This window comes from Manihot esculenta, chromosome 2, assembly GCF_001659605.2.
Source record: "Manihot esculenta cultivar AM560-2 chromosome 2, M.esculenta_v8, whole genome shotgun sequence".
NCBI lineage: Eukaryota > Viridiplantae > Streptophyta > Magnoliopsida > Malpighiales > Euphorbiaceae > Manihot > Manihot esculenta.
The window spans coordinates 37,123,411-37,143,269 of NC_035162.2; the positions used below are offsets into that span (position 1 = coordinate 37,123,411).

A 19,859-nucleotide genomic window follows, 5' to 3' on the forward strand; every position below is an offset into this window, starting at 1 on the left:
GATGATGTTTGGCAAATTGACAAGACTCACAATCTAAAACAAACAAAGAATGAAACTGTGGATATAACTTCTTCAAAGCAGAGAGAGAAGGATGCCCCAAACAACAATGAACATCAAAAGGTGTTAAACACGTGGAACATGCAAGTGATCTAGGTAGTTGCTGATCTAAGACGTAGAGACCCTCTGACTCACGACCTCTACCAATAATCTGCTTCGTCAAAAGATCCTGAAAAATACAATGATCAGGAAAGAATGAGACACAACAATTCAATGCACGAGTGAGTTTACTAACAGAAAGCAAATTAAATACGAATTTAGGGAGACATAACACAGAGGATACAGAAAGAGAAGGGGTTAAGTTGACATGACCAGAACCCATGACAAAAGATTTAGTACCATTAGCAAGAGTAACATAAGAAGTCGATGCATGAGACTCAAGATTGGACAAAAGGGTAGAATTACCTGACATATGATCGGTAGCACCAGAATCAATAATCCATTTGGAGGATGAAGACACAAGACATGCAGTAGAGTTACCTGACTCGGCAATTGCAGTGATAGAGGAGGAATTAGAGGATTTCAGAGATACCTGGTATTGGGTGAATTGTGCATACTCATCTTCAGATATCAAAATCCCTTGATCTGAAGGGGCCTCAACTGCCATATGTGCCATTTGTGTGCGCTGATTCTTATTCTGTAGTTTTTGATATGTCTTCTTAGTATGTCCTGTTCGCGGCAGTAATAACAAATGATTCCTTCTGAGTCAGAAGTAGAACCTGTTTCCCCAGAATGCTGAGATCTTTTACCAGCATTAAAACTTTCCCTTTGACCACCTCTATTATTATGTCTGCCACTGTCATTACGGCTAACAAGGGCACTAGTGGGGTGTGAAGGAATTGGTGATTCTGTATGCAATACCCTAGTGAACACATCATATAACGATGATATTTCAGAGTCAGAAAGAATATGAGATTTAGCTGTCTCAAACTCTGGAGGGAGACCTGCAAGAAAGCTCATAACAGCCATTTGCTCTCGTTGAGCTTGTTGAGTTTTCATATTTGTACTAAAGGGCATCAATACATTAAGTTCTTCATAACTCTTTTAAAATCTACAAAATAGGATGTTAAAGTTCTATCATTTTTCTGGGCTCGGTAAAACGCCTTACACATATCATAAATACGGGAAATATTCCCTTTGCCAGAATACAGAAATTCCAAATACTCCATTAATTCTTTAACAAATTCACAGTGATTAATAAGACTAATCACCTCACTATGAATAGAATTTCAAATCTGCAGAAATAAACGAGCATCATCCCTCATCCAATCTCTACGAGTTTCATCAGTTGGAGGATCCTTGGTAAGATGATCATCCTTGGTAAGATGATCATCCATTGCAATACTTCGTAAATAAATACGGATAGTCTTACTTCAATGTAAAAAATTAGATCCATTTAATTTGTATTCCGTGATTTTAGTCATCACAGGAATCACATCAGTTACGATGGTTTTAACTTCAGCCATCAAAACAACCAACCCAAAACAATCAAAATAGCAAACCAGTCCGTCAAATGAAGCATTCTGAATGGTCGAATCAGGCAGTAGAAAGCCCCGATTTATTGGGTACAAAAGAATCAAACCTCAATATGGTCAGATCCAAAATAAATAGACCGACCTCTTCAACCCTTGGCCGATCTCTCCAAAGCCCATAGAGGCCAAACATATCTCTTCAAAGGCCTATACCGGTAAGGCCATAAACCCATAAGAGAAAAGTTGAGAAATAAGCAGCCAACCTAAGAAAAGGGGTCTCTGCATGCGTAAAGCTCAGTAAATAAGACAATAACATGACTCTAACTATAATACCCGGCTAGATTCCGGCATCGGAATCCCTATCTTCCAGCGGAATCTCCGTTGGAATCTGAAATTCTGAAGATGCCAGAGTCTTCTAGAGGGGTAAAATATGTTTCTAAAATGTTTCTTCAAAATGATTTTCATATTTTTATGGTTTTAAATGGAGTTGTGAGAAAAAGAGGCCAAGGAGGAAGGACCCAGGTTCGGCCGCCGAACATGGGGCTGTTTCGGGAGTGCTTTAGGCCTCCGAAGGCTTTGAGGGCAGAAACCAGGTTCGGCCGCCGAACCTCAAGTTCGGCCGCCGAACCTCCTCAAGTTCGGCCGCCGAACCTCCTCAAGTTCGGCCGCCGAACCTCCTCAAGTTCGACCGCCGAACATGGGTTAGTTTAGGAGGCAAGTTAGGCTGCCGAAGGTGGTGAAGTTGTGGAAGAAACTTAGGCCGCCGAAGGTGGTTGACTGGCCACCTATAAAAAGGCCCTTAGACCAAAAATGGGCAAGTTTTCTCCCCATTCTCGAGCTCAGGTGTGTTCATGCCCTCCTTTGGTTATTTTCATGTTCTTTCTTCAAATCCTTCACGTTCTTATGAGTTTGCTTTTGGGTTTTGAAGTTTTAAGGCTTAAATCAAGTTTTGGGAGCTTGGAGACCCAAGGAGTTTGTTTCCTCCCATCTCCAAGTTGGGGATCGCACCAACCCTCGATCTTCAAGAGGTAAGTGTAGATCCTTGCTTTCCTTTATGTTTAATAAAGTTTTAAGTAAGTTTAAAGAAGTTTTAATGCTTGAGTATGGGTAGATATGCATGTTAGGGTTTATGTGGGTTTTATGCCCAATGTATGTTTATGTGATGTTTGTGTTGGAGTTTAAGTTAGTTTATGCCCCTTTATGCATGTGGGAGTGTGTTTGCATGTTTGAGAGAGAGCATGTGAGGTTTGGGTTGCTTGGAGGTTGGTTTTGCTTGTGTCGGATTCGGACCTGCTGTTCGGGGGGAACTAGGTTCCGCCGCCGAAGGTATGTTCGGCCGCCGAACCTGCATGGAAGGCAGCTTTGGCCGCCTAATGTGCCCCCGAAGTCCAGGACTTTCGGATCTGTGAGAGGCTTCGACCGCCGAACCTGCCGCCGAAGGTGCCAGACTTTCGGCTCTGGAAGGACTTTCGCCCGCCGAAAGTGCCGCCGAACCTGCATGGCTTGCGGCTCTGGAAGGGACATTAGGCCGCCGAAAGTGCCATGTCCAGCCCATTCTTGGTTGTTTTCTATGCATGTTTTGAGGGTGTTTTAGGAAGTTTTTGGGGAGTTGTTTATGAGTTGTTTAGAGTGTGTTTGGCACCTCATTCGGGTCCACCTGTGTAGGATCGGACCCGAGGGACCGAGGAGGCCAGCAGTGTTAGCTGTTGCAGAGTCAGTCCAGCGTCTGCCAGAGGTGAGTAGAACTAACTCAAATGTTTTAAGCATGTTCACGCATCATGAATACCATGTATATATATTAGGCTGTTGCATTAGATTTCACGAAGATATTGCATTGCATAATTTGCTGTTGATGTGGATGGACCAAGGCGACCCCAATAGCCCTAGATATGATATGTTAATGAAGTCCTGAGGAGCCCGAAGGGCCGGACAATAATGAAGTCCTGAGGAGCCCGAAGGGCCGGGCACTATGTTATATTACAGAAGTCCTGAGGAGCTCCTTTGAGGGCCGGGCACCATGATATGTTACAGACAGAGGGAGTTTTGGTGGTCATGTCCATCTGTGATGTGAAATGTTTGTGCTGTGACGCATTCCATGAAAGCATATAATTTATTATTGTTTTTCTGTTCTACTCACTGGGCTTTTTAGCTCATCCATTTCCCCTAACCCCCAGGTGTTGCAGGTATGAGGTCGATCGGGAAGTCGGCAAGGGTTAATGTTATGTTTATGTAATAGAATAGCATGTTAGTGTGGACATGTAATATAAATTGATATAATGTATTATAAGAGAATGGAATGTAATGTAATGTAGTGTATGGTAGAGTTATATTTATGGATTAGTATTGTGCTTGGCCCTAAGACTTGGTTAGTCCCTTTTTAGTACATGATGTATAATATGTTTAAATGTTGAGTTGAGTTTGAACCAAACTTGTGGCATGTGATTGCTTACCACGTTAGGGTATTTGATGAGGACTCTAGTGGAGGTTTTATGCTTATGGTTTTGATGCATGCACAGGTTAGGTTTTGGTTCATCGGATGTGATCCAAGCTTGATGTATGTTATGTTGACTCAGTTAGAGCAATTGATGAGGGCTATAGTATGGGGTTCTTTTATGTTTTCAGTTAGGTAGCATACAGGTCAAGCTCGATATATACATCAGATGTTTAAATTTTTATGTTTATGTTTTGATCATGTATGGGATTTGACCAGGTGATAGGATGTATGTTAGGCTTGCCACGGGTCTCGGCGGCCTTAAACCGATCTGGATCCTAGCGCCGGTAGCGGTCCGATTTCTGGGTCGTTACACTAACCTCACACAAAGGTTCGGATTACAAGGATGTAAGTGAAAATTTTGAATTTAACCTCACCAAGAGGACACGGATTGCAAGAATATCAACAGAAGGTATAGCTTTGACCTAGTCAAAAGGCTTGGACCGCAGGAATATGGGACTCTGATTCCACAATAACTGTAGAAGTGTAATTCAATAATTAGTTCATTATTTATCTCTCTGCATGTGTATATGGCCAATTTAAGTGAGTCCTTCTTCTTTTGCATTTTTCTCAAGAAAATCCGTTAATGTAGCTACAAAGCTTCTCCACATTTTCTATGAGTTAGTTATGGGCTCAAGAGTAAAAGACTTAAACCACAGTCAGGGCTAAAGAGCCCAGAATGATACGGGATCCAAAGAGCTTGAATGAGGGAGCAAAGTTAAAAAGAGAGGACCCCAGCATGTGCGGGACTTGAGAAAAAGGGCGCAAACCTAAGTGATCGGCCTCATAAAAGGGCCCGTATCACAAATAAGAAACTCAATTTTGACCTCTCTAAAGAGCTCGAATCACAAGAGAACAAGAGTTCAACATCACAATGAAGCTCGGCTAATAAGAAAAACTAACCTACGGTATAAGGCCGACCTCTCCGAAGAGCTCAGATTACAAGAAAATGAGAGTCTGACCTCACAAAGAAGCTCGACTCATTAGAAAAACTAACTTAATGTATACTGACCTTATGAATAGAGCTCGATAAGTAGAAAAATTAACCTAAAGCATCGTAATATAAATTTCACGAAAGAGTACTTCATTAGAAAGCTAATATGAGGTTTGTAAAGTCTAAGGCACAACACCGACCTCAAAGAAGAGCCCGATGCCCCTAAGACTTAAAAAAAAACAAAGCTAAGGCAAAATCAAAATAAAAATGAAACTCAGAAACTTCGAAGAAGCAAGAGATAGAAAGACATGAAGGTATCCACATAGATAAAAAATAATAAATAATACAACAAATAAAATGGACTACAGATAAAACAAGTCGACAGGACACCAGCTTAACACAATTCAACATGAAAATAGCCTAAGTATAGGAAGGAAAACAAACAAATCCGAATTAACGAGTTGATAGCTCGGCTACATTCACAAGTTATGCATACAAAAGCAGACTAAGTGGAAAAATAAAAGCAAACTTAATAAGTAAGGGAAATAAAAAGTGAACAGAGGAAAAATAACCAAAAATTGAGCTTTATTAATTATTTGAATGGGTTACAGAGGTAGCAAGGGAAGAGGGGGCAGAACTGACTAAGTCATTTATAGGATTATTTACAATATTCTCCCTCCGAGGTCCAAAAGGCAAGCAAGAGGCATTTTTGGGTAAAGGATTGTCATCCTCTCCGTAGCATACCTCCTCGCTGTTAGAGTCCAATTCAGGGGCTCGCAGGTCTACCAACGGAGTGGAGAAAGCATCCTTAGCTGCTTTAAGGCCTTAATTATACCCGAAAGCGAACATGCGGAAGGCCTCCTTATATATATTTTCCTTCATCTCCGCAGAGGCCTTATACTCTTCTAGCTGCGCTTCACAGGCCTGCTGGATTTGGTCCTTCAGCTCTACCGAGTTCTTATACTCCTGCAAACGCTCCTCACATGCCTGCTGGACCCTATCCTCTATAGTCCGGACATCCTTTAGCAATGAAGTATACCTCTCCTCCAGGACAGAAACCTCTTAACGGAGTTTTTGTTGCTGAGCGCGATACTCCTCCGCCGCGGAAGCCATGCCTTTCAAATCCTCGATGTGTTTATTAAGCTCTTGTTGTCTACAACAGCATGGGCTAAAGCCTCATCGCGCTGAGCCCTGACCTCATTACACTGGCAGCAGGACTCCTTCAAAGTAGACAACTGCACTAAGGCTTTGTCTCACTGAGACTCTGCCGTAGAAGCCCATTGAGAAGCCCTGTCGACCTCTTCCTTCATGTCTCATAGCTGTTTGGTGAGGTCCTTGATTTGGTTCTGAAACTCGATGATATGCCCGTGGGCCTCACCAATGGCCACAATATTCTCCTCACGGTGCGCTTCGGCAATGCGTTGGTCCATTAAGCTCTAGAGGGATTGGTCCCGAGCATCAATCTCCATGAACACACCTAACGCCTGTCAAGAAAAGGCAGCAAACAAAGTTACAGAGATACTAAAAAATAGAAATACATTTAAGGAAAGAAGACGACTTACCATGAGGAGCATTTCTCTCAGGCTATCCCCTAGGTCCTCCCAAGACCGCAAACTAAAGGCCACCTGCTATTTAGTAGAGCAGGTTAGATGGCTAGCAAGAGCGAGGAAGCGGGGATCAGAAACATTAGAGACCCCCCGAACATCTTCTCACTCAGCATCTCAGCCATAGAAGTCAGAGTAGACTCAACAGTCACCTCGGCAGCACTTAACAGCTCGTTGTCTTGGGAAGATGCTAGGTGCTCCACCGCTTTCTTTCTTTTGTCGGCTGAAGGAGAGGGGGATGCCCTGGCAGGTTCAAGAGTGCGAGTGCATTTAGCAGCCCTGCCCTCAGTTGTAGTCTCGGCAGTTCGGGCTTTCTTAGCAACCTGGCCTCCAATTATGATGGCCCCCATGACCTGGATAGGCGAGATATCCAAAGGAGCCACTCCGGTGCCTTCTTCCGAGCTGCTCCCCGTAGACTCACTAAGTGTAACGGGCTCCCTAGTGGCTTTCTTGGGAGCAGGGGGAGTCTTGACTGAAGCCTGGGCTTCAGCGGGGACAGAGGTCATGGATGCGGTAGAGCGAGAGCCCCTGGCCATAGGCATCAGAGCTTAGGAAGGTGTCGAAGCAGGAGTAGCACGGTGAGTTGTAGGTGTAGAGTCGGCGGTGTGGAAAACCTCGCGAGTCATGTCGACCATGGACTTGTTGGCCTTGAAGGCCGCTAGGGTCGCCTTCATACCCTCCCAGGATAGGGTAAAATTCTTGGGTAGTCTGATCTTGTCCATGGGTATAGTAGAAGCTGAAAAAAGAACCCAGTTAAAATTTAGAGCCATAAGAGAAAGAACACGACAAGAAAGAGAAATATAGAAATAACAATATCAGCTTTCCGGCAGTCTCGAAATTTAATTCCTACAAATTTATAAATCCCTCTCTCAAAGAATTAAAGGAAAAAACATGTTTTCATCGCTAAAATATTACATAATTAACAGATTTATCCCTCTATTTTTCGAATTCAATATTTTAGTCCCTTAAATTTAATTTCGTCAAAATTCAAGAAAGAAAATCTCAAACTCAATATTTATAAATAAATAAAAATTTTAATAAATTTAATATTCAAATTCAGTAAAAATAATAAAAATTTAAATATATAAAATTTAAATTATTAAAAATAAAAAGTTAAAACTCAATAGAAATTATTTTTGTAATGCCACCTGCCATTAATCACTGCTCGTTATTTGAAAAATTTATTAAAATGGTTTTAACATTTTAAAACATTTTACTAGTTAGTCTTTAAACTAATTTTAGTCGTTAAGTATTATAAAAAAAAATCTAAAATATCTTTGATATGAAAGGACTAATTAATAAACTTTTTAATAATTTAAGAGATTAAATAATAATTTTTTTAAAACTATAGGAACTAAATAATAAAATGTTTAGTGATAAAATTAATAGAGAAACTAATTAGTAGATTTTTTAAAATATCATAAATATTTTAATATATTTTTTAAAATTAAAAAATTAAATAATAAATTTTCCATATTATATAAACTAAATAATAATTTTTTCATTTTATTATTAATAAGGTTATTTTTATAATTATATTTATTCTCTTTCTTTTAATCAAATAAAAATTATTAATTTAACAGAAACGTTTTATAAAAATATTTTAAATTTTAATAAAATTAAACTTAAAAATAAAAGTATTGAATTTTTAAAGTGGAGAAATAAATCTTTATACTATATTTCAACCATTAAAAAGTAATTTTTTTTACAAATATTTAGTGGGCAGTAACTATTCTCTTTTCATTGCTCATGTAAATAAAAACTTTAATTTTATTGATTGCTGAGTGTCATGTCATTCATGCCACCGGATACTTCGAGAGCACTGAATAATTTCTCATTGGTTATAGCTTTTTACTCAAGTTGCACTTTCTAGTAGTCAGTATTGGCCTTGTGTATTATTTGATATTAATACTTATCCATTTTCTGGCGTGATCTACTGATCACGCTAATCCGTGGATTATTGGATCGGTTCGATTTAAAATTAAATTAAATTAAATAAATTAAAAATTAAAATTTTAATATTTATTAGTGAAAATAAATATTTAATTAATTTGATTTAAAATTAAATTAAATAAATTAAAATTAAAATTTTAGTGTTTATTAACTGTGAACATCCGGTCGATTCAGTTTAAAATTAAACAGAATTAAAAAAATTAAAAATTAAAATTTTAGTATTTATAAAAATCAAATTGAACTGATTTTGATTAGAAATCAAATCGAACTGAACTAATTTGATTCAATTCAATTCGATTCTATTTGAATTTTTAATAATTTTTTTATTTTTTACACTTTATTTTTAATATTTTAAAATTTAATTGAAATATTTTAACCTTAATATGATCTAATCTCTCTATATTATTAAAAATAATATACGATTATCAGTTCGATTTTTTTTATTAAAAACCGAAATAACTGAATAAAAAATTAAATCGAATTTTTAAATTAATTCGATTCGATTGATTTTTTTAATTTAAACCGAATATCAAGAAATGATTATATCTCTATTATGAATAACAGCACAAGTGCATGGTTGTTGTTGTGGTGTGATAAATTTACAAGTAACTTCAAATTTAGAGATGATATATATAACTAATTTGGATGTATAACTTAAAAGTCCATTGCTTCTAATCCATGAATCATGCCACCATAAAAACTCTTTGTTTATTTCACTACCCATAAACTTAATCACATATTAAAGAATATAAGAGTGCATTTTATTTACAGAAATATTGCCCTACATAATTTGCAAAGAGAGTAAGGGAAGAAAAACCAAGAATGTGAAGCAATCTTTTTTTCCTTTTATGCTTCAAACTTAATTTTGTAAATATTTTAAATTAATGTGAATACACACTTAAACCCCTAAACTTTTTAGAGGAACAAATATACCCTGAATTAATTTAAATAGATACAAATATAATAAAAAAAAGCTTAAAATCAATTTAGAGACTCAATCACTAACTACATGAACAACAAACATTAACGGACATTTATAGTAAAAAAATAGTAGTTATGTTAAGTTTTTATTCAAAAATTTAAATAAACATTCAAGTTTTTATGGTCAAAAAACAATCGTCATATTAAATTGTTATTCAAATATTTAAATAGACATTAAGTATAATTCAAGGGCTAAATAAATATAAGAATGAAACTCTTCAAAAGTGGTAACAAAATCATTTTATTGAAAATGGAATTTCAAACTCCAGAGCAAGTGCATTAACCTCTTATCCTTGTACAATATGAAATCAATGATTCAATTAGTACCGTCAAACCTTGAGCTCACAGATAGTTGGGATAGGCCGTTTTGTTTTTTTTTTGAACAAAATACTTGAAATCCGTTTTTAAAATGAGCTCATTTTATTCGGTCTATTTTAGGATTGAGTTTATATAGACTGAATTGGGGTCTGTGGATTATCTGTTTTAGAAATACTGAAATAATATCGTTTTATTTATTAATTTTATTTTTTTATAAATAAAAATCAAGATATAGACAATAATAATAGAGTAGATAGGGAATATATATCAATTTTTAAATAAGATTTAAATGTTATGAATTTAGAGAAAAATAATATTGATTGATATTTCTTTATTATATATAGTTTTTAAAAGTTTATCTTATTATTTAGACGATTTTAATAGGTTTTATTTAAATTTTATAAAAAAATATTTAGTTGAAACTTATTTATTAATTATAATTGTTATTCATATAATATAATATATATCTTTAATTTAATAGTATGAATTTAATTAATTTTTTTAAATTTTAATTTGATTTAAAAAATTGAGTTATTTAAGTCCGTTGACGTGCCCGCTGCGGGCCGAACTGAGGCTGTCTATTTTGGGATCGAGCCCGAACAGGCCAAGTCGGATAGTCCGTTTTGACTGCACTAGTTTCGATTTGAATGCAGAAGAATCTTTTGTAAAAGCAAAGATAAAAAATTAAAAATAAAAAAGTCAAAGTGCTAATGTGAAAACAATTATATAATTGAATTTATTAATTAGTGAAAAAGTTTTACTGATATAGGTAGAAATTACTTTAATTCAGTTAATTCAATTATTAGAATAATTATTTTTTTATTAATTAATTATACCATTACAATATGCATTAATTTTATATTTAAATTAAATAATTAAAATGATTAAATAGTAAATGATAATATTAAATAAAAATAATTTTTTATTACACAACAGTCTAAACTTACATAAAGAATCTTTCGAGCATTGCATCCTAGTTCCATTAGAGATTCTCCAAAAAGAGGTTTCTAACCAAAACTTACAGAAGCCCAACTAGAAATCAATACTACAATCCAACACAACACTTCAAGAATAAACATCATGGGAGAGAGGGGTGTATTTATAAACCTCAAACTTATGAATCCACCGATTGGATCTTTATTTGTATATAAAATAAATTTTATTTTTACATATCTAAATCCGTAAAAATAAGAAGAGAAAAAAAAATATACGAACACAGATCATAAAATAACTATTACTATATTTGTTTGTATATTAAAGATAACAACAAATTTAACTAGCATGATATTATTATAATCTTAAATTACGAGATATTAGATATGAAAATATGACTATAGTATTTTAAAATATTTTATTAACGAGTCTAGTATTTAGTAGTCACGATATAAAAAAGTTTCCTTTTTTAATAAAAATCCAATAGATCAACCTCGGTAAGAACCGTTGCAAACTATCCTATACAAGACTTGATGGCTTAAGATAAGAGATAAAAGCTTTCCATACATTATGAGCATTAATTTGAACATTTTCAAAACTTATATTTTTTCACCTATTCTTTATTATTTTCTTTGCTAGAGTATTTCACTAATTTAACCAACAGAATGCAAGCCAAAATAATCCACTTTTTGCAGAAATTGACAAATGTGATGAATCCCCATTCATCAATAATTACTCTCTTTATTCCATTATTTTTATTCACTTTATTTTTTACACATATTACAAAATATAATTTTTTATTAATTTTTTAATTATACTCATTTTAAATATATTAATTTTTATTAAATATTAAGAAATATTTTTAAAAAAAATTTAAAATTAAAATAATTGGTTTTTTTCCTAGTTTAATACATAAAGTAACATACCTATTTTTTAAGAAACTGTTTAATATTTTCCCTTTTTATTTTTATAATTTTTTTTGAGAATATTCCTTTTATAATAATTTTTTTTGGAAAACTAATAATTAGTAGCTTGACAATAATGTTCAATAATTATTTTTCTAAATTAAATTACGACGGTAACAATCTAATATTCCCAGTTCTTTGGCGCTTTTGACGGCTGTTTTTCCAAGGAAGGAAAATACATCTCTCTTTCGACATAACCAAATATCTCATCCTCTTTGTCTCCAGAACATCTCCCTCTCCTTCCTCGCTACTCCTTTTCTTCTCGATTCTGTGCGACTAATTGCCTTTTCTACGCTCTTTGCCGGATTATTTTGTAAAATTTCGGCGACCCATTTGTCTTCCGGGTAGACCCAGATCGGATCCTTGGCCATTTATCATTTTTTTTCCTTCATCTTCACACCCTAGATTGATTATTTACCTGTTTATTTGGGGTAAGGTATAAATGGGAAAATGAAATGCAATACATCTAGGTCGGGCTTAAGGTCGAGATTGATGGGGATTTGTTATAGTATTGACGATAAGCAAGTATCTCAAGAGCAACGACAATTCTCTTCTAAGAAAGGTACCTTTTTCCCTTAATTTCCTTTTACATTTTCCTTTTATTATCAATCGTGGAAATGATTTTTCATGTTTATTCATATTTTCTTTTTCCCATGGAAATCAAATGGGCACACAAGCCAGCATTATATCAAACTTTATTGTAAATCTGAAGTTTTTAGTAGTATAATGGTGGTTTTGATCAACGTGCAATTGTAAGTAATCAGTTTAATTGTGACAAAGTTGACATCTCTTAGCTATTGTAAAACCGAATGCAAAAATTTGTTCTTGAACTAACGATTAAGAACTTATACATGCTAGTGAAGATGAACCTTTTTCCAAATTTGAAAGGAAGCTGGTTCAGTGAGAAAAAAAAAGAACAAATTTCTGATGTATTTATATCAACTTGAGATCAACAAAGCAAAATTAAAGTTGAAGGGAAGTTTTACAAGTTTTAAGGGTAAATTTAGATAGTTAATAGTGAGTAAATTTGTTTAGCTGGATAATATGTGGTAGCTTAATACTGTTTCTGGGGAAATGGAAGCAGGACAAGACTTGGATCAGTCTGCAGGTAAAAGTAGGCGAGATTCATTTGATGTAAAAAGTTCAAGCAACACCCAGTTGGTCCCCAAGAATGTGACTGATCTTCGCCAGAATTCCGGGTTTAGCAATGTTGACATCTTTACATATGAGGAAATGACATTAGCCACAAAGCATTTTCGACCAGATTTTATTCTCGGCGAGGGTGGATTTGGAATTGTTTATAAGGGTGTCATAGATAAAAGTATAAGACCTGATTATGAGACCATAGTTGTTGCCATTAAAGAGCTTAATCCTGATGGGTTACAAGGTGACCGAGAATGGCTGGTATTTGCTTTATCCTACTTTCTCACCATGGTTATTTCTTTTATAATTTATTGTTGCACTGGTTAATAGTTTTACAATGTTTTCATATTAGCTTCTATACTTATAAGTTCTATTTGTTTTTTAATTTTTTTTTATTTTATCAAAGCATTGACAATAGGAAGAGATTTCCATTTATAGAATTGGTTTGTTGTAGATTCTGTAAAATATTTATTTATATTTTATAATGCTATTTTTGAAATTAGTTATCTTCAAAATAGAAAATAATTATATCTTTGCTGGTGGTAGGCGAGAGACACAGCACCAAGGACTCAATTTTGTACCTTCTATATGTTCGATACTTGCATTGCACATGTGCGCTCTCATGCACACTACTAAATAATGCCTTAAAACAGTTAGCCATAGTCACCATAATTGTCATAGAATCAACTATCATCCTTTAAAAGGATGTAATTGTTACTTGCCTCGCAGGTATCTCTACGGTACCTATCATAATTTTGAATTTATAAATTATTCAGTTAATATTAACATATCTTTGGACTAAGTTGACAAAATTTTGAATGAGTTTAGATGCATCTATTATATGCATATTAATTATGCCAATGAATAATAACTATACTGAATTAAGTAATAAATTAATTTAGTTGAGGTTTACAGCTTGTATGATTTGTCTCTGTTCAATTAATTTTAAACATGCTTGCTATGATTATTGAGATACTAAAACTGCATTTTTATCCCTTTTGTCCTCATCATTTGGGTTCCACCTTTCCTCATGTTCTTTTCTACTGCTTGAATCTACTCACTTCATAGCAGTACTGCAATTTTTCTAACCATCTCGCTTTGGTGTTATGCCTTTTATCCATTCTTCCATATTTTCTTATTTATATGGACAGAAAAATAACTGTTTGGCACATCTTTAGGCAATCCAGTGCTTCATGATTTTTTTTTTCCCTGTGCATTACTAGAGTTGCAGTGGATATACTCCTTTTTAGTTTCTGCAGTTTGAAACTTCGAGACTAAAACATATTTGTTGAACCAGAGTGGTGATATCTAAACTAAGGGAAGCCTGTGACTAATAATTATGATTTAAAGGGCAACCAACTTAACATCCTTATGGCTGGAGTCCATCATAAAGAAATTGTCAAAACGATAAATTCATATGATAAGTTTCAGGTGAAATCTCATTTGCTGTTAGATAGGAGGGAAATATTCATTGTCATTTAACTCTGAAGGACTTATTTTTCTTTAAATTTTGTGTACAAGCTTAATTTTGGTCACTTAACAATTCTTTTTTAAACTATTAGCTAGATGGTCCTGGTGCTTGAATTTATTATTCACTGTCTCCTTGGCAGGCCGAAGTCAACTATTTAGGCCAACTTAGTCACCCAAATCTTGTGAAACTTATTGGTTATTGCTGTGAAGATGAGCACAGGCTATTGGTCTATGAATACATGGCAAGTGGGAGTTTGGAGAAACATCTTTTTCGTAGTAAGTGGACTATGCAACATCGAATTATGGCTGTTTATAATGGTTGACCTTTTATATACTGCATATCTTAGTGCTTATAGCTTAGAATAGAATTATCTGTTTAGATGATGAAGTGTAATATTTACCATAAATAGCTTAGAATAGAATTATCTATTTAGATGATGATGTGTAATATTTTCCATAATCTTATGTGAGGGGGAGTTCCTATATTGGTTTTGCAGTTCAGTATGCATCTATTTAAACTTTTCTCACTGGATGATTTTACCAGGAGATTTGTGAAATTAATGATTCATTATGTTTATTGAAAAAATATCATAAATAGCACTCTTATTTTTTTTGTAATATCATCATATTTTTGTTGTTGTGGATTTAATGGAATTAGGTTATATTGCATCAAATTGCTAGGTATTTGCTTAAAATATTGATTCTAAAGCATTATTGGCTGCGAAAATGGTTGATAGGCCATTTTGTTTTCAGGCAGCTTGTAATTATGCCCGCTTTTCCATTTGCAAAGGATTTAGGGGGTTATTCCAAGTGGCTTGTTATTTGTTTGATCATGTACCATCCAAATCTCAAATGCAGCAAGGTCCTTGCAATCCTTTATGATCCATCATGGATTTCTAAAGTTTCTAGTCCAATATAATCCTCATTTATGTACAGTTATTTGGGTTAGGTAGGCATCACAAGCTTTTATCTTAACTCAGAGCCTTCTGGCCCAAAACCACAGGACGACTTTCTAAATTGTATCTTACTAAATTTGATCAAAATAGACAACTCGCAGGGTTTGGTTCTTGGATACTTGCTCTTGTGGCCCATAAGCTATTTGTCTTTTGGTCAATCTCATGAACATTCCTCATTAATTGCCTGTGGTCACCCAAATCTCACTCTATTTGATCTGAATTAGTCCATTTAAGTTCCACTAGTTGTTCATCTCTGGTTTTGCATACAATGTTGTTTCAACATGCAAAACAGAAAAGAGAAAACCACAGTAGCAACCACAATAACTGAAATATTTCTGTTGCAATTTTGTTCTGTCTGATTCACAATTGTTACAGATATAGCAGTTGCACATGTTACTGGGAAATTCCTTCATATGCAAGGGTCATACATATGAACTAGGCCTCAGTTTCTTTCATTTGCTACTTTTGTCGTATCTTACAGCGAAATGGCTCCCATTATAGAGTGGACCCTGTTCTTTGCTCATAGTGAAGACTCTGGAAGTCAACTAAGCCACTTTGACAGATTTTGACTACCCTCTGCAATCTAAAATGATAAAAAAACCACCATTCTTATTTTTCAAACCTCTATTAACATTATGAGCTTGCTTAGTTTTCCTGTATTCATGAGCTTTTGATGTCCAAGTTCCATAAAAGGTTTCCCCACCATCTCAGCCTGTTCCATCACAATTTTTGCTTCCAACATTTTCCTCAGTTCTTTGAGCATGCCTAAAAGGACATCAACTAATCATTATATGCATTTGGTTGACTTTGTTCTCTACTCATTCGCCCGTGGAAGATATCATACAATACAACTACAAGATCATTTATCTCAGATGCAAATTTCTTTTGAATTTGGAGGAGTTGATTTCCTCTGGCTAACCCAATTCACAAGGAAGTCCATTTTTACACATAAGCTTAACATTTTAAATTGAACTTTGTCAATATTTTTTGTGATTATTCACCTTCAACCTCTGTTGGCTATTTACATACAATAGCATCTATGTAACTGTAATAGATGTAAATAAGCGTACCTGTGGTTCTATTGTCATGGCCAATTTAGGGTTATATCCTTCATGCAATTCTAGAATGTGGTGAACTTAGAACATAGTTTCCTGAAGCAGATTATTTTATAGAATGCATAAATGTCTTATAAAATCCAGCCTCAAGGAAGGAAAAAAATGTGTTCTGATTCTTCTAATTTGTTTGTGGATTTTAGGAGTGGGTTGCACATTGACTTGGTCAAAAAGAATGAAGATTGCTTTAGATGCAGCAAAGGGACTAGCTTTTCTTCATGGTGCTGAAAGATCTATCATATACCGAGATTTCAAGACATCCAACATCCTACTGGATGGGGTTAGTTGCCATTGCTTTGATATTCATGACTTGCATTTAAATATCTTGCATATTGTTATTAGGGTAATTCTCATTGTCTTTTTAGTTTATTCGTCAATTAAAAATACATATGTAGGGGCTGTTTCATGTTTGTGAAATATCTTATTAAATTAATACGAGCTTATTGAAAACTCATTTCACTTATAACAAGCATTCTTTGCCCTTTTTCTTGGGTTCTTTTGGTAGTGCAATGAAGGTCCACTAGACCTTTGGCTACATGATAGAGAGTTGCCGTACCTCATACTATCAGTCCTTTCCCCCCTTTGCATAACAATCAGATTTGAACACGGGATTTCCTTAGAATTTCAAAGTTAATTTTAGGCCTCGTTTGGTTCAAAACAACCTATTTCCTGAGTAATTCATTTCATGGGAAATATATTTACTAGGAAGTTACTTTTCAGAAAGTATGTTTTAATTTGTTTGGTTGGTATTTTAAATTCCTGGGAAATAAGACTGTTTTAATGGAAATTAATAATGCAAATGACATAAATACCCCTACTCCAATACCGACACTATTCATTAATTCAATATAACACATTTTATAATGTCCAACATTCAAATCATATAACAATTGACATGTAATTTTTTTATGATATAATAATCAACATTTATAATTACAAATTAAGGAAAGGTGAAATAATTGAAAAGAGAAAACAAGGTGGAAGGGCATCTTGTTTGAGAAGTGTGCACATAGTTGCAATTTGATAACAACATGTTATTAAGTGCAGTGTATAAGTGGAGAAATAAATTCTGCCTAACTACTAAATTTGCAAATTCATAGCAATTTCAAATTGATTGAAAAGTCTAATAATAATAATAACATAATGAATTTTTTTTTCTTTTCTTTTATATTGTTTACCTTTTAATTTATTTATCTCACAAATATTTAAAATAGAAAATGCCAAGTTCAAGTTTCATAATCTATAATAATAATCCAGAAACATTAATAGAGTTGATGAGGGGAAAAAAATCTTATTTGAATGGCAAAACAAAATAGATCATGGGAGCCACAACAGCGGCAATAGAGAAAGAAAAAAAAGGAAAAGCAAAGAGTTAGGGTAAAGTTGGAAGAGGAATAAATTTGTGCTTAGAAACTCTACTTGCTTGGATTGGGGTCATTTACTGTACAGAATAGTAACTGGAGTTAATGACTTTCTGGCGTTTGGTAAATATGGCCAACCAAACAAAAGTTATTTTCACACTTCCAGAGAACTCCTACTTCCTTAGCTAAGTTCCCCTAAAACAAACAAGGCTTATTCTAGAGCCCACCGGAGGACAAGTGTCAAACTGTTGACTCAATGCCCAATGAAAGAAGGGGAAAACCCTATACATTGTGAACTTGTTGAAGATTGTTTCAGCAACAAGTAGTATAGTTTGATTAAATTGGTTAATTTAAGTTCCCTTGAAATTAGTGCCTTCTCTTCAGGCAGTTTTCATTGGTCCATTTTGTTTCTTTGCTTAATTGTGATAACAATATGCAGGATTTCAATGCAAAGCTCTCAGATTTTGGACTTGCAAAAGATGGACCAATGGGAGACCAGACACATGTATCGACACGGGTGATGGGTACTTATGGATATGCTGCACCTGAATATGTAATGACTGGTATGTAGTGACAATTGCTACAAATTTTTGCATCTTTGGTGATCGTATTCAAATTTTGAAGACTGTCAGCACTTCTAAATTTCGAGGTCGTCGTTGGCATGCAAAATGGTAAAACATATAAACTGTTTAAGGGTTTCAACATTTTTTATTATATAGTATCTTGAATATGGCAATATCAATTTCTAAACTTTGTTTACCGAACGAATTTAGTCACTAACATCTTGTAAAATTGGTGACTGAACATTTTTATTTTCAATGTTTTACCAGGGAATAGAAAATCTATCTCATATGATGTATATTTTTCTTTTGCCGATAAGAATATGTTAGAATTAGTTGAAGTTCCTCTTGTGCACATTAAACAGGATATTAGTACTTGATATGAAGGTGAACATTGTAATGTCTTTGGCCAATAGTTTGGTGGTCTGCCTGCCCTTGGAGGTGGGCCATTATAGTAATTAGTACCTTGCTTTTCCCTTCCTCTCTCCTGAACAATAAGGAGACAGTGTGTGAAAGGGTGAAGACCGAAATTTTATTTAATTTCAAGCATATATTTGCTATTTATTTTAAGCCTTTATCCCTTTTTAAGATAATATCTTCAGATTTCTTGTGTACTTCTGCATTTAACAGATTCTAGCAGCAATAATAATTTTTTAACTAAGCTGAAATTTATCTGGGCAGGGCACTTAACCGCTCGGAGTGATGTTTATGGTTTTGGAGTAGTGTTGCTTGAATTGCTTCTGGGACGAAGAGCCTTGGACAAGGGTAGACCCAGCCGAGAACATAACATGGTTGAGTGGGCCAGACCACTTCTGAACCACAATAAAAAGGTTCTAAAGATATTAGATCCTAGAATGGAAGGGCAGTATTCTGCTAAAATTGCAATGAAAGTAGCCAATTTGGCGTACCAATGCCTTAGCCAAAATCCAAAAGGGAGACCCCTGATGAGCCAAGTGGTTGAATTACTTGAAGGTGTTCAATCAAAGGATGAAAATGAAATGCTGCAAAGCAATGACAAAGGGGTGACTCTTTATGAGGATCGAGGGCATTCTCCTTGTACTCCACAGAAGAGAAATCCAAGCAGTAGTAATGAAAGGAGCAAGCCGGCAAATGGAAGAAGCAACAGCGAGCCCTCACCCGAGTCTGATCTTTATAACCCTTATCCTAATGTCGCAGTCTCGAGTCTGGAGTCCAATGAGAAACTAGCATCTACATGATTGAACTTGTATGAATATGGATGGAATTTGAATTGTTAGAAAATGTATCTAACTTGTGTATCCAAGTTGATGTTGTGAAATTGGTTTGTTATCCATTTTCTTAGTGCAGTTTGAGACGTCCTTCCCTCTACTTGTTAGAGGTAAAGTTGGTTGATCTTTTCCCACTCGGACTCTCTTTGGTAGGCTTATTTGGTTAATTTGTTTATTTTGCTTGTAAATCACCAGAAGCAATTTGACCTTGTAAAAGCTCAAGTATCATCATCATCATCAATCAAAAGTGAAAGAAGGTCGAGAACATGAGTTTTGGTGATTGGCTTCTCTACTTTCGTTTA

General features: G+C 34.7%; 1 protein-coding gene across 2 annotated transcripts; it reads left to right on the plus strand.

Annotated features, from left to right (window-relative positions):
* The first annotated feature begins 11,852 nt into the window (after positions 1-11,852).
* LOC110609363 (probable serine/threonine-protein kinase PBL17) lies at positions 11,853-19,859 on the plus strand. 2 transcript variants are annotated; one of them, XM_021748893.2, is made up of 6 exons: positions 11,853-12,270; positions 12,790-13,112; positions 14,462-14,597; positions 16,533-16,669; positions 18,190-18,313; positions 18,992-19,859. In XM_021748893.2, exons 1-6 carry the CDS (start codon positions 12,159-12,161, stop codon positions 19,525-19,527), a joined length of 1,368 nt encoding a protein of 455 aa, XP_021604585.1. In that variant the 5' UTR covers positions 11,853-12,158; the 3' UTR covers positions 19,528-19,859. The 2 variants fall into 2 exon arrangements, with proteins under 2 accessions (XP_021604585.1, XP_021604586.1); XM_021748894.2 differs by having other exon boundaries at positions 11,854-12,270; positions 12,793-13,112.

Coding starts and splice junctions, on each gene's coding strand:
- LOC110609363 (XM_021748893.2), top strand. CDS start 12,159: ATGAAATGCAATACATCTAGGTCGGGCTTAAGGTCGAGATTGATGGGG. Junction 13,113..14,461: donor AAGGTGACCGAGAATGGCTG/GTATTTGCTTTA, acceptor TCTCCTTGGCAG/GCCGAAGTCAACTATTTAGG. Junction 18,314..18,991: donor ACCTGAATATGTAATGACTG/GTATGTAGTGAC, acceptor TTATCTGGGCAG/GGCACTTAACCGCTCGGAGT.